General features: G+C 38.0%; 1 protein-coding gene across 1 annotated transcript; it reads right to left on the bottom strand.

Moving 5' to 3' along the window:
- Positions 1–12336: 12336 nt before the first annotated feature.
- LOC138888450 (uncharacterized) lies at positions 12337–14220 on the bottom strand. The gene is made up of 3 exons (XM_070170314.1): positions 14023–14220; positions 13604–13698; positions 12337–12559 (listed from the first exon to the last, which is right to left on the bottom strand). The coding sequence occupies exons 1-3, from the start codon at positions 14218–14220 to the stop codon at positions 12337–12339; spliced, it is 516 nt and encodes a 171-aa protein (XP_070026415.1).
- Between the last annotated feature and the right edge of the window lie 5093 nt (positions 14221–19313).

Below are 19313 nucleotides of genomic sequence, written 5' to 3'. Positions count from 1 at the left end.
TGTTGAAGAATGGGGTATTTCAACAATGAAAGAAAGGCAGATAAGCCTTAATAAATCACCTATGAATTTCACTTATTGGGATTATATTCAAGCATTTGATAGGGTGCTTTATTATAACAATGAGAGACATAAGCATACTTGGTTTATCAAAGTATGCGCAAAGGTATTTACAGGACCTATCCCTAACTGGTTTTTAAACTGGTGGTCATACCACGGTCCTACTACCAAGATTTTGCCCGAACCATTTCTAAAGTTATACAAAGAATGGACAAAAGCTTCGCCGTTCTTAACAGAGTTATACCACGCAGATCATATCTGCTACCTAGAAAAAATTGATCAAATCTACTTCTTTATTGAATTTTCAATCCCCTGGATCCATAAATGGACTCCGGAATTAGGTTATACGGAAGAACAAATCCCTTGTTTATATAGGGTATTCTACAATAATTTTTGGGACAAATTGATGAAGACTGATCCCAAAACAAAGACGTTATATGGACAAGAATTATTAGATTCTATTAAAACACAAGTCCATTTATATGTAACGGCCCCTCAAAAGAGGATAATAGAAGAAAGCACTGTTAAACATATTGCTCGGAGAATATCAATCCAAGACGGAGATAAAATTGATTTGATAAATCAATACTTAGAAGGATTGAAAAGAAATCTGCTCCAATCACTAGATCAGTGCGAAAAATCAGACACTTCGATGAGAAGTGAAACGAGTGGTGATGACCTCGTAGAAGATACACAACCTATACAGCCAGAAATGATATTATCTGACAGAGATATCGACAAGGTGGAAGAATTCCTCCAACAAATGCACAATTTGGACAAAAAGAAGACTTGACAGCTTATCAGCCGCCAGGACCCACTTAAACAGTAGATACACTGTTCATCCACAGTAGAAACACTGTTTATCTACAGTAAAAACACTGTGTAGGGACCCAGATGTGGGACCCATTTTACTATTCAAGATTCTTTTTTTTGTTATATAAGGATGCTTCTTCATTTGAAGAAGGAGAGCCGAAAAACCCCCCTCTCTCTCTACTTTCTCTCTCTCTCTCTCTCTCAACCAACCCCCTTTGTAAACACTTAGTTCATAGCTTAGTTTATAGTTTGTAAATCAAGTTCAAGAATTAATAAAAGTTTTGAAGTTCATCTTCAGGGCCTTGCTTCTCGGCCTACAAGGTACATATTTTTATTCTTCTTTTTAGTATTTTTAGTCTCTCTCCCTAGCCGTGACTATGTCCGGCTAAACAGATTCATATCTATGTTGAAGAACTAATTTCTCTTGCATATTAACCATGAAGAATCCAGACTCTTTCAAAATATAAAGAAATTTTAATATAGTTTCTTGATTTGGTTCCAAGATGGTGGTACAGTCGGTTCTGGTACTACTCCTATTGGCTTTGCCTTAGTGGCTACGTCTAGCCAGCTGTGACATTAAAGCCCGCTGAAGTTGTCAAAAGGGCTACCTCTTTCACAGTTAGAACTGCTAGACACATGGGCTCAGTAAGAGTATGTATCGGGCTTAGACAGGCCCCTTGCTTGGGTAAAAAGATATAGATCCTTCCATACAGTCATTAAACTATAATAGAATTTTCGTATATTTCGAATCCTTATTGGTCGTGCGGACTACCGCCAACCTTTAAAGTGAACTAAAGCAGCTAGATCTGGATGGCCGTGCGGACTACCGCCCGCCTACCTAGATCCTGGTGTAAAATGGTATCAGAGCCTAGGAAATTTTCATGGTAAATGTGTAATAGATATGAAAGATTCAACATAGATATGAAGCTTTGGAATGGATCTGGGAGAAACAAGTACTAAAAGTACTAGACTTGAAGAGGTAGATATACCTCAAAACCTTGATTTATTAAATAAATGGACAATTCCTAAAGTTTCTATAAAAACCATTTATGATTATGGTTGGTTTGATAAACTTTCTTCTAAACAATTGATAAAAACGACTGAACAGTCTTTAGCATTAAATTCGTCTGAACAAACTATTCGTTTGTTAAACAAGCATGATATAGATTTATATAAACATCATTACCATTATGTGCATATTGGTATGGTTCAAATTGCATTTAAACCTTTAACCCTTAAAGGATTACCAGAGACCTTTTTAGCAGCTCTTAGAGATGCTAGAAATCTGAATTTCAGACAGTCTCTAATGGGTTCGATAGAATCTACAGTGGCCTATGGTCCAGTATATTTTAATACTCAACCCAATCTGCAACTATCTCTTTCTGATGTTAATATTCTTGATGCTTTGACTTTAAATGTGAAAACGCATGGTTATAATTATGCGCCTGGTTCTGAACTTATATGTCTGTCCTATAGGATTTATTTCAAACTATTATCTACTTTGAATCCTAGATGTAAGTTATACGATACTTCGGATCAGACCATATTGGTCGAAACCAATTTTGCAAAGTCCAAGGTTACCACTAGGAGACCTATCAGGTGGGAGGAAATTAATTTTCCAACTACATGGACTTTAAATTCAGTCATATCCCCAAGTCAGATTACTAACGACTTGTCAAATACTGAATTTTCGCATGTTACTCAAAATCCAGATGGTAGGATTTGTATTCAATTTGATGATAAGTCTACTATTTATAATAGACATTCATTTTCTAATCATAGACTTCTACCTGCTATTCAACATACTACAAGAAAATATATTATGCTACAATATATACATAATATACAATATATATACTACAAGAAAATATATTTATAAGCTACAATATATACATAAGATACAATATATATACTACAAGAAAATATATAAGAGAATATATATACATAAGATACAATATAATATACTACAAGAAAATATATTATGCTACAATATATACATAATATACAATATATATACTACAAGAAAATATATTTATAAGCTACAATATATACATAAGATACAATATATATACTACAAGAAAATATATAAGAGAATATATATACATAAGATACAATATAATATACTACAAGAAAATATATTATGCTACAATATATACATAATATACAATATATATACTACAAGAAAATATATTTATAAGCTACAATATATACATAAGATACAATATATATACTACAAGAAAATATATAAGAGAATATATATACATAAGATACAATATAATATACTTCAAGAAGTGATATTTATGCATGACAATTTAGTGTTTTACTATTGTTTTGTTATTTTCTTTTTCGTCAAGCACTTTAATAATTAGATATACATATATACTACATATATATTTTTAATATAGCCATGATACTACAAGAAATTGTCTAGAAAAAAAAAAAAGCCCGCTAGGCCCGCGAAGCCCACGAGCCCGGCCCGTTAAGCACAGGACCATGTGGGCTTAGGCCCGTCACGGGCCGGTTCCACCCATTAGGCCCACGAAGCCCGGGACCGCCAGGCCCGGGACTGCCAGAGCCCGGGACCACGAAGCCCGGGACCGCGAGGCCCGGCCCGTTAGGCCCACTAAGGCCCGGCCCCGGGACAAAATACAGCATTACCCATAAATGCCATTTTCAAGTAAGAACGAATTACCCTTAACCAATATTAAGGAGAAGGTATTTATTTACCAAACCAAAAAAAAATCATTACATTTATTAAAGATAAGACTTATCGCCATGGATTGTGAAGATTAAGTTACTATAGGGCTGAGGTTCATTAGAAACGCAACTCCTCAATCTCGAAATCTGTTGAATATTTATAATTTACAGTGAGTGTGGTACCTCCCATTGAAGGAGCAAAGGCATGTCAACTGAAAATAACTTAGTTTCAGTCATAGGCTCTATTTACTGTATCATGAAATAAGGAGCATTTTATTTTATTAAGAAGGTTAAGCATGTAGTGGAATCATATTTTGTTGTGATTGCTCCATGCATTACATGTATCTTCATCGATGTTTTCAATAAAAAAAATGGTACAAATAAAAGCTTAATATTTATAGGTGTGACCATAATAAGTAAAACAAAAGGAAAGAAAATTGTTAGTGCGGAAACATAAAACTGGGTTGTATTTAGCTATGAGTGTTTTTGTTAAATTAAAGTTTTAATCCATTTAAAAAAAGTTCGAACTGGTCTGGTCCTATTTGCTATATCCTTATACTCAATATATGCTCAATTGGTGAGCCTTAAATATTAATCCTATATAGGTACCAGAATTTCACTTTCCATTACAACACCACAAATTTTTATCTTAAGAAGTTATTTAAATTTTAAGCCAGGTTAATATGAACTATCAAGGATCATGTTTTATCATAATATTCTAATTCTAATATTTATGGCATCTATTGCATAGAATATCCTTCGAAATAGGAGAATTTTACATCAATTAGCAATCTTTACTTGCATCAGATTGCCACTGGTAGTCATACTTAAGCAGAGACGGATCATGCTGAACGCAAAACACAACACGAAATTGATGCTCGCTAGCCAAATATAGTATAATTTAATTATCGTCTCCACGGGAATTAAATTTAAATAATGTTCAAATAATTTCTAGCTTAACGCTATTAAGGATGATTAACACTTTGATTAGGATGATTAATAACTAAAGTTAACTATGAAACTAAAATAATTAACAATTGATCACAAAAAAACAAGAGTTGAGCAACACAAAAATATCAACGGGAGAAATAAGGGTTGTGACAGGATAGGTGTAAGATAGCTATTTGGGATCTAACTCTAGTTCAATTCATTCTAATGTTCTAATGATTCCCACGAATTCACTCGATGATTAGTTCAAACGTGTAGCCAAGTGTAACGATCCAGTCGGTCGTTTTGAGCTCTAGCGCGTCATTTAGTAGTTTGAGGCTATGAGCAGCTTCATTTCAGGTATTATGACTTGTACGCATGGTCGGAATTGAATTTCGGTAAGTTCAGAGTTGATTTGGAGAGAGAATTCTCATTTCGGAAGCTTTAAGTTGAAAGAATTGACTAAGATTGTATTTTTGAGCAAACGACCTCAGAATCGGGATTCGAAGGTTTTCGTATGATGATTTTGGACTTGGGAATACGCTCGGATCGGGTTTTGGAAGACTCAGGAACGTTTCGGCACCTATTGTGGAAGTTAGCATTTTTGGAAGAATTTTATAAGTTTGGGTTGAAGTGCATTTCAGTGTTATCAATGTTCGTTTGGGATTCTGAGTCTCGGAATAGCTCTGTATGGTGATTCTGGTATTGGGAGCGCGATCAGAAGTGAATTCAAAGGTCTGTGGGTCATTTTGGAGTCATTTGGCTAAAGTTGAAAATTTGGAGGTTTTTGAGAAGTTTGAGCGGAAGTGAACTTTTTGATATCGGGGTCGGATTCTGATTCCAGAAGTTGGAGTAGGTACGTAATGTCGAATATGACTTGCATGCAAAATTTGAGGTCAATCGGGCGTGATTTGATAGGTTTAGACATCGAAAGTAGAAGTTTGAAGTTCTAAAGTTCTTTAGGCTTGAATTGGAGTGCGATTCATGGTTTTAGTGTTGTTTGATGTGATTTGAGGCTTCGTGCAGGTTTGTGTCATGTTATGAGACTGAGTTGTGTGATTGAACGGGGTCCCGGGGGCCTCAGGTAAGTTTCGCGCATGCGGGAGGAGTTGGAAGCACACCAGATTTTTCTGGTATTCTTGGCACCAGTTGCAGGTCTCGCAAATGCGAGAAATTGTTCGCAAATGCGAACCTCGCATTTGCGATGAAACCCGACCCAGACAGTGTTCGCATTTGCGATACTTTGGCCGCATTTGCGATCCCAGCAGACGTTGCATTTGCGACTTTGTGATCGCATTTGCAATCCCAACAGCTGAGCCCAGGCTTCGCATTTGCGAACCTGGTGTCACAAATGCGACATCAGAGGGCTGTGTCCAGCTCTTTTAATATGGGATTTAGGTCATTATTTCATTTCACCTCATCCTCTTAGGCGATTTTGGGAGTTTTTTGAAGATGGTTTTCAGCTAGCACTTTGAGGTAAGTAATTTCTACACAACATGAGTTAAATACATAGATTATGGATAGATTAACATGTAAAAATTAGGAAAAATCAAGGGTTTAGGTGAGAACCTAGGGTTTTGACAAAAATGAGATTTAACTACGAAATTTATTATAGAATTTAGTAGAAATCATATATTCTTGATCGTTAGGTTATGGGTAACAACTTTCTTCAAGAATTTCCAGAATCCGGGCAAGTGAGCCCGGGGATAAATTTAGGAACCTTGCATTTAGGGTTGGAAAATTGGTTTAATAATTAGAATATGAACGTTTGAGCATGTATTGATTAGTTCTTACCCCATTTGAATAGTTTTGGATCGTTCGGCTCCGATTTGGAGGTTTGAGCGCGTTCTTGAATTAGAAAATAGGCTTTGGAGCGAGGTGAATCTCCTTTCTAATCTTGTAAGAGGGAATTATCCCCATAGGTGAATTAATTGGTTATGTGCTTCTATTTGTGGGGGCTACGTACGCACGAGATGACGAGAATCCATGCGTAGCTACTATTATACCTATGTCCGGGTAGTTTTAGGCTTACATCATGCCTTGATTGATATTGTTGTTGATTTATGTTTATTGTTTGCCCCGAGAAGAAGCGAGATTGAGTTTGCTTAGTAAATCTCTTGAAAGGAGTTAAAATTGAGGAATTTGAGATCTAAAAGGTTTTATTTGAACTTCGTATTTTTGAAATGAATTGAAGAAATATTATAATGACTTAAGAAATCTACGTGTAACCGCGTCGCATGTGCATTTCGCGAGCGGGGAAAATCTCTTTGAAAGCTTCACGTTGAAGTGACCTTATTTTGAAAGGAAATCAAGAAAAAGTATTTTGATTTCTTAATAAATTATATTGGCCGCGTTGCATGTATGATTTGCGAGCGGGGGGGGGGGATTTCATAAATTATATTTGACCGCGTCGCACGTTTGATTCACGAGCGGGGTATTTCCTTCTACTACTCTTATGGTATCGGGCCATTCGCCTTGGCAGGATTTATGTACCACACTCTTATGGGAGCGGGCCGTAAGCCTCGGCAGGTTAATAGATACATCTATGGTTCGCGCTGTTCGACCCTCGGCACTGCACCGTTTACTTTTATGTTGGATCTGGCCGTACGCCTCGGCATTTCCTATATATGTAGATCATCCTTACGGAATTCGTGCGTAACATTTAGCTAGAAGTTGGTGTACCTTGGGTGTTTTTTTTCCCTAATTGATTTATGACAACCTCTTGATAGTATCTACCATATCTATGTATGTGCTCCAGTTACGGAGGGAACTTGCTAGCTGAAAACTTGAGTAAAATAAAGAGGAAAGAGGATGTTAATATGTATCTTATACAAGCTTATTTCATATAATTGCCCTATTTCATACTTATTCACTTCTTTATTATAATGATATTATTGGACCATTAGTAAGTGTCAAAGTCGACCTTTCGTCACTACTTCTTCGAGGTTAGGTGGGATACTTACTGAGTAGGCATTATTTTTGTACTCATGCTACACTTGCTGTGCATTTTTGTTGCACAGGCACATGTACTCTAGTGGCCTGATGGACGTAGCAGCATGAATGATATAGAGACCTAGGTGAGCTGCATCTCTCGAGGCGACCCGCAGCCAACAAAGTCTCTTTCAGTGATATTTATTTTCTGTCCAAGTTTGTATTTCGGACAGCTATTGTACTTCATTAGAATTTTTAGTAATTGCTCATGCATTTGTGATATCGGGTTCTGGGATAACTAAGGGATTATTCAGTATTTAGGTTTGTTGAAGACATCATTATTTATTCAATGGAATTCTTTATTAATTTTTTAATGTTTAAAAAAGAATGATTTCAAAATAGTAAAATGAGAAATTTCTATTTATTTGGTGTTGGCTTACCTGACAGTGGTATCCGATGCCATTACGATCCTTATTGGATTTTGGATCGTGACACCAAGACTCCTCTCTCGATTAACTCTTAATTCTACGAGGTGAACTAATATAAGCATTGTGAAAATATGCAAGCACGCGTTAATAATTAGTCTTCAGGAGAATGTCTCTCAAATATTCTGCCAACTTGATTTAATCAACAATTCAACAAGCTCTTTCAATTACCTAAAAGAATCACTGAATTAAACCAAATAAAATAATGCAAAATATAATCACCAAACTATTCCTCTTTTAATTAAATAAACTGGTGAATAAAGTTGCAAGCAATTCAAAGCTCCATAAATGAATTCAATCAAAGAACTAGAGTTAAAATCCACATATATCAATCCAAATACCATATCTGTCAAACCTTAAGGTAAAATACTCCATAATCATGAAAAAATCATTACAAATAAAGTTGAATAATAAAAAAACATGAATTTAATCTAAACTCGGGTGTTGAGTTGAGGGAAAGAATGATGAATCCTTGTGCTTTGAGTTTCCAATGCTGTCATGGCCCGAATTTTCCACCGTCGGGATCGTGATGGCGCCTAATTCTTAGAATGCTAGGCAAGCCAACATGTACAATCCTAACACATTAATCATTAGCCAAAATAGTAATTAACCATAACTTAAACCAAAAAAATAAGAAGCGCGGAAATTTTGTAGCAGTTTAAAACACTAATTCACGACTACCCAAAAAGATCTGGTGTCACAATCCACGAACATCTAAGAGTTTTTACAAATATTGGTTTAAAAGAAATATATCTGTTAAGGAAATACAAGAAAATAAGGAAACTAGGATATAAGGACTCTAGGGTCTGCGAACGCCGACAGATCTACCTTGGGTCTTCTGTGGACTGAAGACAATAACCCAAACTCTGATCAGTGCGGTCCATACTGGGATCTGCATAGAAAGTGTAGAGTGAAGTATTAGTACAACCGACCCCATGTACTATAAGTGCCGAGGCTAACCTCGGCGAAGTAGTGACGAGGCTAAGACACGATATATAATATAAATCTGTGCAGTTAAATCTTATATGAGAAAACCATAATAACGGAAATCTAACAGATACTAACAGGAAGGAGGGGAACATGCTGAAGGGAATGGCAATTTCTAAAAATAGTATAGTACAAAAACACAGTAAATATCATGTTTTGAACCAATGGAAATAATAACATAGAAACATGTGCACGACATTACCCTTCGTGCTTTTACTCTCGTCCTTACCATAAGAAACAATAGAAATGGCACGGCATCACCCTTCGTGCAATAACTCTCTTATAACATGGCACGACATCACCCTTCGTGCATTATCAATATCAGAATATGGTACGATATCTCCCTTCGTGCATTAACACTCACAAAATATGACACGACCTCACCCTCCGTGCTTTATCATTCACTCACAAAACATTGCACAACATCACCCTTCGTGTTGTACACTCTTCCTCACCCAAACACAGAAACAATAGCAACCCAACAAGGGAATCATCATTAAACAGTCTCGTTTTAACATTTAACTTCATGTTATAAATCTCAACTTGAGTCAATACTCAACAAATATTCAATACCAGTAAAAACATAATAAGACTTGTTTAACATGAAGAATAATTCGTTTAAGCATGAACAATACGTATAAAGAAACACAACAGTCACAAATATAAGACTTACTCGTATGCTATGACCCGACAACAACGTATAGATACTCGTCACCTCACTTATAAGTCGTACTATAAACATGTAGCAAATAAGACAACAATACCTACTCCCTCAAGCTAAGGTTAGCCACAACACTTACCTCGATTCCACAGCTGATCTCAAAGCTCAATCATAGCTTTTCCTTTCACACAAGCCTCCGAACCAATAGAATCTAGAAAATTACCAACCAAACGATTCAATTTAAGCCTTAGGAACTACCCACAATAGTAAGGAATTCAATGTAGGTCATTTTTAAAAAAGTCAACAAAAGTCAACACCCGGGCCCGCTTGGTCCAAACCAGAAATTCAGACCAAAAACCGATTACCCATTCACCCTCGAGCCCGGATATACAATTGGTTTTGGAATCCGACCTCAATTTGAGGCCTAAATTCCCAAATTTTCGAAATTTCTAAGTTCTACCCAAAAATCCCCAATTCCACCATGAAAACCCTAGATACTAAGATGAAATCTTGTGAAGTAAAAGAGTGAAAGAAATGAGTTAAGAATCACTCACTTATGATTTGGGGAAGAAAAAGTATTTGGAAAATCACCACTTATGTTTTAGGTTTTTGAAAAAGTGAAAAATTAGATGAAAATCCCGTTTATATAGCCCTCTTTGATCCCCATTACGTGGGCTGCAAAAATGTGGGCGCGGCCGCGAACCTCACTGCGGTCCGTGAATTAATCGGCGCGGCCGCGAAAATTTAGCCTTACCCACCGCGGTCCACGAAGCCCTCTACTGCGGTTGCGAAATCCCACCGCGGTCTGCAAAGTTTCAAGCGCGGCCGCACTCCTAGGTTCAGAGACCTGCAACTCTGCAACTATCCTACACCATGTCTTTTCTAAGCCTAGACATCCCGTAGCCTATCCGAAACTCACAAAAGCCCTCGGAGCTCCAAATCAAACATGCACACAAGTCTTAACACATCATATGAACTTGCTCGGGCGATCACATCGCTAAAATAACACCCAAAACTACGGATTTAGCGTAAAAAACAATGAAATTTTGAAGAACACTTAAAGTTTCTATTATCACAACCTAGGGTCCGAATCAAGTCATATAAACTCCGTTTCTCACCAAATTTCATAGACATGACTTAAATACCATATTAAACCTGTACCGGGCTCCGGTAAACATTATTCAATTTCTAAAAATTATTATATTTTCAGTTTAACAATTTTTCTTCAAAAATTTATTTCTCGGGCTAGGGACCTCGAAATTCAATTCCGGGCATACACCCAAGTCCCATATTTTACTACGAACCCTCTGGGACCGTCAAGACACGGGTTCGGGTCCATTTACTCAAAATGTTGACCGAAGTCAACTTAAATTAATTTTAAAGGCAAAACTTAATATTTTCTAAAATTTTCACATAAAGGCTTTCCTGAAATGCGCCCGGACTGCGGCGCAAATTGAGGAGAAAGAAAATGGGATTTTGAAGGCCTCAGAACCCCGAATTGGGTTCTAAAACACGAGATGATCTTTTGGGTCATCACATTCTCTATCTCCAAAACAATCGTTCATCCTCAAATGAACATAGAAAAGTACCTGAGCTAGGGAAAAGATAGGGATATCTGCTCTGCATATCGGACTCGGACTCCTAGATGGTTGTCCCAACAGGCTAATCTCTCCACTGCACACAAACCGAAGGATAACTCTTCGATCTCAACTGACAATTCTGCCTGTCTAAAATGGCTACCGACTCCTCCTCGTAGTTCAAATCCTTATCCAGCTGGACAGTGCTGAAATCTAATACGTGGGATAGATCGCCGTGATACATTCGAAGTATGGGCACATGAAACATTGGATGTACCGCTAATAAGCATGGGGCAACGCAAGTCTATAAGCCACATCTCCCACTCAATCGAGAATCTCAAAAGGCCCAATGAACCTAGGGCTAACTTGCCCTTCTTCCCAAAATGCATCACACCCTTCATGGCTGACACCCGAAGTAACACTCTCTCTCCGACCATGAATGACACATCATGAACCTTACAGTCGGCATAACTCTTCTGCCTGGACTGAGCTGTACGAAGTCTATCCTGAAAGATCTTAACCTTATCCAAGGCATCCTGTACCAAATCAGTACCCAATAATCGAGCCTTCCCCGGATCAAACCATCCAACCAGTGATCAACATCGTCTACTATACAATGCCTCATAGGGAGCCATTTGGATGCTCAATTGATAAATGTTGTTATAGTCAAACTCCGCTAACGACAAAAACTGAACCCAAGAACTTCCAAAGTCAATGACACAGGCGCGAATCATATCCTCCAAGATCTGAATAGTACGCTTGAACTGTCCGTCCACCTGAGGATGAAATATTGTGATCAACTTGAACGCGTACCCAACTCACGTTGTACTGCCCTCCAAAAATACAAGGTAAACTGCGTACCTCAGTCAGAAATGATAGACATGGGCAAACCTTGAAGGCGAACGATCTCACGGATGTAAATCTCTGCCAACCACTCCAAAGAATAGGAAACTGCCATAAGAATGAAATGCACTGACTTAGTAAGCATATCTACAATAACCCAAAATTTGTCGAACTTCTTCTGAGTTCGTGGGAGTCCAACAACGAAGTCCATGGTGATACGCTTCCACTTCCACTCAGGTATCTCAATCTTCTGAGGCAAACTACCAGGTTTTTGATGCTCGTACTTTACTTGCTGACAATTCAAACACCGAGATACATATGCAACAATATCCTTCTTCATCCTCCTCTAACAATAATACTACCGCAAGTCCTGATACATCTTAGCGGCGCCTGAATGAATAGAATACCGGGAACTGTGATCCTCCTCCAGAATCAACTCACAATGTCCATCCACATTAGGCACACAAATACGATCCTGCATCCTCAAAACTCCATCATTTCCAACAGTGACCTGCTTGGCATCTCCATGCCACACTGTGCCCCTAAGGATAAGCAAATAAGGGTCATCATATTGCCGCTCCCTGATACGCTCAAATAAGGAAGACCAAGCGACTGTGCAAGCTAAAACACGACTGGGCTCAGAAACATCCAACCTCACGAGTTGATTGGCCAAGGCCTGAACATCTAATACAAGCGGTCTCTCACCGATTGGAATATACGCAAGGGTGCCAATACTTGCTGACTTCCTACTCAAAGCATCGGCCACCACATTGGCCTTCCCGGGATGATACAAGATGGTGATATCATAGTCTTTCAATAGCTCTAACTCTGCCTCAAATTGAGCTCCTTTTGCGTGAACAAGTACTGCAAACTCTTATGATCCGTGACCATCTCACACGACACGCCATATAGATAGTGCCTCCAAATCTTCAGCGCGTGAACAATGGATGCTAGCTCAAAATCATAAACTGCATAATTCTTCTCGTAAATTTTCAATTTTCGTGAAGCATATGCAATAACCTTGCCACCCTGCATCAATACCGCACCAAGTCCAATACGAGATGCGTCACAATAGTATAGGGCCTTGAACCCATGGGCAATACCAATACAGGTGTCGTAGTCAAAGTTGTCTTGAGCTTTTGAAAGCTCACCTCACACTCGTTCGACCACCTGAACGGGGCACCCTTATGGGTCAACCTGGTCATTGGGGCTGTTATGGATGAAATCCCCTCCACAAACAGACGGTAATAACTCGCCAAGCCCAAGAAACTCCAGATCTCTATAACTGATGTGGGTCTGGGCCAGTCCTTGACTACCTCAATCTTCTTAGGATCCACCTGAGTACCCTCTGCTGATACAACGTGACCCAAGAATGCAACTAAAATCAACTAAAACTCAAATTTCGAAAACTTAGCATATAGCTGGTTGTCTCTCAAAGTCTAAAGAACAATCCGAAGATGCTGCTCGTGCTCCTCGCAACTGCGGGAGTAGATCAAGATATCATCAATAAAAACAATCATGAAGGAATCCAGATAGGGCTTGAACACTCGGTTCATCAAATCCTAAAATCTGCTGGGGCATTTGTCAATCCAAATGACATCACTAGAAACTCATAATGCCCATACCGAGTGTGAAAAGTTGTCTTAGGGACATCGGATGCCCTAATCCTCAACTGATGGTAGCCAAAGCTCAAATAAACCTTTGAAAACACTTTGGCACCCTGAAATTGATCAAATAAGTCATCAATCATTGGCAAATGGATACTTGTTCTTGATGGTGACTTTGTTTAATTGCCGATAATCTATGCATATCCTCAATGATCCATCCTTTTACTTTACAAACAACATTGGCGTACCCCAAGGCGAGACACTGGGCCTAATGAAGCCCTTATCAAGCAAATCTTGCAATTGCTCCTTCAATTCCTTCAACTCTGGCGGGGCCATACGATATGGCGGAATAAAATGGGCTGAGTACCCGGAGCCAAATCAATGCAAAAGTCAATATCCCTGTCGGGTGGCATTCCTAGTAGGTCTACAGGTAATACCTCTAGAAACTCACGAACAACTGGTACGGAATCCATGGAAGGAACCTCCGTACTGGAATCACAAACATGAGCCAAATAAGCCAAACACCCTTTCTCGACCATACGCTGAGCCTTCATATAAGAAATGACCCTACTGCTAGAATAAACAGGAGTTCCTCTCCACTCTACTCGAGGCAACCCCGGCAAGGCTAAGGTCATAGTCTTGTCATGAAGTCCAATATGGCATGATAAGGTGACAACCAATCCATTCCCAAAATGACATCAAAATCAACCATGTCAAGAAGTAGGAGATCTACACGGGTCTCAAGACCCCCAATAATAACCACACACGAGCGATAGACATGATCTATAACAATATAATCACCCACAAGTGTAGACACATATATGAGAGCACTCAAAGAATCACGAGTTACAACTAAATACGAAGCAAAGTAAGATGACACATAGGAGTATGTAGACCCTGGGAGGATGGCCTCTACCAAAAGAATCCCTGTCTCCAGACGAGGCACCACTAAACCTACCAGAATGGCGAGGTCTCTTGTCAGACCCCTGACCACTCCCCTGAGCTAAAATCATCTCCACTCGCCTGGCCACATTGGCCGCATACTGGAAAGAAATCTCGCTCCCTGTCTCCTTAGCCATTTGCAATTTGATAGGTTGAGCGAGTCCCTCAATAAACCTTCTCACCATCTCTCTCTCTCTCTCTCTCTCTCTCTCTCTCTCTCTCTCTCGGTAGGAAGTATAAGAAGAGCATGACGAGCCAAATCAATAAACCTAGTCTCATACTGAGTGACAGTCATAGAACCCTGCTGAAGATGCTCGAACCGCCTGCGGTAGTCCTCTCTCTCAGTAACAGAAAGGAACTTCTCGAGAAATAATTGAGAGAACTGGTCCCAAGTCAAGGCAGCGACCCATTTGGTCTAGTGAACACAAAATCATTCCACCAACTCTTGGCGGACCCTATCATTTGGAATACAGCAAAGTCGATCCCATTGGTCTCTACTATCCCATGTTCTGCAACACCTCATGGCAGTGGTAAATATAATCCTGGGGGTCCTCAAAAGCTTCCCCACTGTAATGAACCGGAAAAAGCTTGGTGAACTTGTCTAACCTCAATAAAGCCTCGAAAGACATAATTGATCCACCAGAGGCCTGTGCCGCAATAGCTGACTGAACTACTCCAACTAGTTGAGCTGGTGGAGTCTAAAACTGAGGAGCCAACTGCTCCGGAGTGTGGGTAGCGGGAGTCTGTTCTCTTTCCCAGTCTGAGAGACAACTAGTGCTACGGGAAATGTACCGGTCTCAGCTGTTGATACCCAATTTTTTTCCATATATTTTTAATACATATATATACTTTTAAAATAGTACATATGCAGTTATAAGAATGCATAAACATTTTTATAATTTTTCTATAATTTTTAAAGCTCCAAATCAGTTTATTTCTTCTCTTTTATTTATAAAATATCCAATAATTATCCTTCAAATTACTTTTGTGATGATTTAGTCATCTAAATTCTTTATTTATGTCAACATAGTGTTTAAATATTCTTAGTGCATTTTTTGTAATTATATTTACATTTTTAGGCTAAAATTGCACATCTTTGCAATAATAGCCCATACTAATGCATAATTACATTATTGATGCATAAAATGGTCTTTTACATTTTTAAAATGTTAAATAACTATTTAAAATCATTTTAGTACATGAAAATACTTTTTCTAACTCATGTATTATTTTTATAAATTATGTAGTTATTAAAAGTGGCAATTTAAAAACTAACCTTTTTTTATTTCAATTTCAGCCTTATTTCAACCCAATACTAGCCCAATTTCCATTTAAATTTACCCAGACCAAACCCTGAAGACCCGATCTGGCCCCAAAACCCTTTAATATCGGCTGTTGATCATAAGATCAACGCCTACAAACAACCCTTACCCAAAATAAACCAAACGACCCCTCCCCCCAACCCCTTTCATTTTCCACCATCCGTTGCCCTGAAATCCCTCCCCTCTCTCAAATTCTCTCAAACCTAACCCTAATCAGAACTCACCATCACTCATCTATGGCTATCTATAGTGGTTTCTCACCACCCCTCGGGCCTATATTAGCCTTTCCCACGTTGGTATTGCCATCTCCAGGGCCCTCAAGGGATCAGCGTTAGTTGGCTTGCATCTATGGCTCCTTTCTCGCCTATTTTAGGTTGTTCCAGTGTGATTCTGAGTAAGATCGTCCTACATCGACTATGATCTATGGGTTTCTAAGCATGTTTCTTCACCTCTATGTTGTTCTCCTCGAAAACCCTAATTTCTTTCTTCTGAACCTCTTAGATATGTACAAATCTGAGATGATTTAGACTTGTTTCATACGAGTTTTACAATAATCTTGTGATTCTTTACAAGAATCATGTGATTTAGAATATTTTTCATTTTCCCTAAATTAGGGTTTCTGGAAATGTCTTTTCCAAAATATTTGATGATTTTTGAGTGTTTAATCTTCTGCTTCTTATGTATTTGACTGATTTTGTAAGTTTACTACAACCTTAACTCGCTTGTACTGAAAACACTAATTTTTTGATATTTCTTTGTTTGGATTCTGAGTACCGGTGTACTGATTGTGTTCTTGCCTTGGTTCTTGTGATTTCTCTTTGGCCATTTGAATGTCTCGTGGTTTTCTTGTCCTAATATGCATCTACTGAATTTCTTAGTTCAACCTTTCATTGATTTTATATGTTTGTGTTCATCCTAACTATTCATCTTGAATCAGTGTCGATTTAACTATTTGTTGTGTTAAAATTATGTGTTAAATCCTGACTATTCATTTCTTACCTTATTTTATTCTACGTTCTTTTCTTCAACTAGTATGTCTTTGGTTAAATTTTGAAATCCAAATCCTATGTGTTTCATTCCTGCACTAGTTCATCAGCTATGAATCTAACTTGTATCATGCTTGCTTCTTTGCCTTGCATGTCTAAACTTTGTCATTTTCAATGCATGATTAGCATATCTACACTTCACCTAATTATTTGATACTTAACCATTCTGTTTGTGAATATCTGTTCAATCCCTCAATTATGTGATCATGTTGGCTATTTGATTATCCTTACATGTATGTTCAATCCTATTCAAGATATGTCAGGCTTACTGTATTACAACTGTGATCTATATCTTAACTACTTACTGTCTATGACTAGCATGCTAAGTCTTTAAGACCCTAAGTGTTTTATGCAGTTTGTTGACTATATGTTTCCTCTATACCCTATCTATGTACCCTAATGTGACTCTTCTATGCCCCAATCACTTTATCCCCATGTGAGATCTGTTTGTTCAGTGTTTCTGAATCTGGATGTTTTATGACCAATTGATTGTCTACTGTTTTTAAAAAGAGTTTTGGTACTCTTCTCAAACTGTCCTTTACCACCAAACTATTTATTGTTTCAGAAAACCTTTTCACTTCTAAAGTCATTTCTATACTATTTTCAAAACCTTTTCAAAACTATGTCAAACACTCTCACTTTACTCTTAGAATATTAGGTCTTGCCCCTCTAATATGTGTACTGCCTTGAGATCCTTGAGATCTCTTTGAACTCTGGCATGTCAGAGCTGGCCTTTCTACATTGTACCTAAATCAGTTATTATTTGAGAAAAGGTCTAGGTGTGAGCACTACGTGGGATTCTTAAAGTCCTTAGGGAACTCTGATACACCTAGACATGAAATTGGCTATGGAACTTTGGCATTTGAGGCTATGAGAGGCTTGGAAGTCATTTGGGCCTACTGTAGGCTCCATATAGATTAATTTTCCATTTATGTAAATTTGTCATTCAATTCATTGGTCTGCAATAATTATTGTAAACAAACAGTGGGGTGATTAGTGAAAAATGGAGGGTAGTTATATATGTTGGGTAAAATTGGGTAGATACCATGCCTATAGGGTCCATGTTGATTCAAATGTATTTGTTATGTTTGCTTTACTTCCACACAATTAGAATACATGCCTATAGGATCTAAAATGGCTTTAATAATAAAGATCATGCATATAGGGTCAAAATCAGCTATATAGAAGTCATGCCTATAGGAGTTTGACTTTGGTTAAATGAATGTTGTTTGTTTACCTTGCTTAACTAGAAATCATGCCTATAGGACTTAAAACAGTTCAGTTAGAAAGTCAGTTCAATTCATTGGTTATATATTCTAAAGTGGATTAATTAACTAAATCTGTCCGGTTCTTAAAAAGTTTTTCAAACGCTGCCTCAATTAATACCGCTAAAAAACATATCTATAGGATCGCAAGTTGTCCATTTAAAAATTGTTCACTATTTTACTGCATAGATATCATGCTCTTAGGACATCACTATCATGCGTTTAGGCAAGCCTATAGGGCGATTAAAATCCTGCAACTATAAAACTACTCTTTGTTATTTGAAACTGCTCACATTCAGCAGGTCTAAAATTAGTAGGCAAGTTGAATAGGTCTTTGACACTTTTGTCTTAATTCAATGTTGTATAATCTATTCTCACCTAGATATCATGTTCTAGGGGTCTTCTCTTAAATACTTGAAACTATTGTTTGAGACGTGCACTTACTTGTTATGTTTGTGGGGGTAAATGTGAGCCTGTACTTGTTCTCTTTAAATGCAGTCCTAATTGTTTTTGATTGACGCCTAGACTTTTATCTTTTAAGACCTTAGGATGTTCTAGAAATACCTAAATTAGAGGTCCTAAATACCTCCAGGGCCACGGGGAAGGGACGGGTAGTGCACGCATAGGACATCTATCAAGGTTATTAGAACGCTTTAGGCTACGACCAAGGGGAGGAAATTGGGTAGTAAGGATATGATGATTACGCGCTAATATCACGTGTAGCCCCTCATTGAGCAGTGATTACCGGGCATTATATGGGGTGATCCTGTAGGCTAACCAACCTAGGACCCCTTTTCCCCAATTCTCGTTGTTCAAATAAATTTACTTTTCTTTATATATGTGCAACTTGTTCAAACCTTTTTCTTTTATTTCATTACTTGAATCATACATGTGCTTAGAATGTCAAAACATGCCTTTACTTGCAAGTACATGTTAAAACTCTTTGTATGTTAAAATCTAATTCACGAAGTTTAAGTTCGATCGGGACTCACCGTTGTGGACCGAGAGGGGTGCCTAACACCTTCCCCTCAAGGTTATTTCGAGCCCTTACCCTAAATCTCTGGTAATACAAACTAGTCTAGGAGTTAATTGCTCTAGGTGCCCTAACGTACCATAATCCTTTAGGTGGCGACACTTCAAATACCCAAATCCC

The sequence above is a fragment of the Nicotiana sylvestris genome, chromosome 3 (genome assembly GCF_000393655.2).
Source record: "Nicotiana sylvestris chromosome 3, ASM39365v2, whole genome shotgun sequence".
NCBI lineage: Eukaryota > Viridiplantae > Streptophyta > Magnoliopsida > Solanales > Solanaceae > Nicotiana > Nicotiana sylvestris.
Note: the sequence above shows the minus strand (reverse complement) of the source record. Positions and strands in the feature narration are given on the sequence as shown.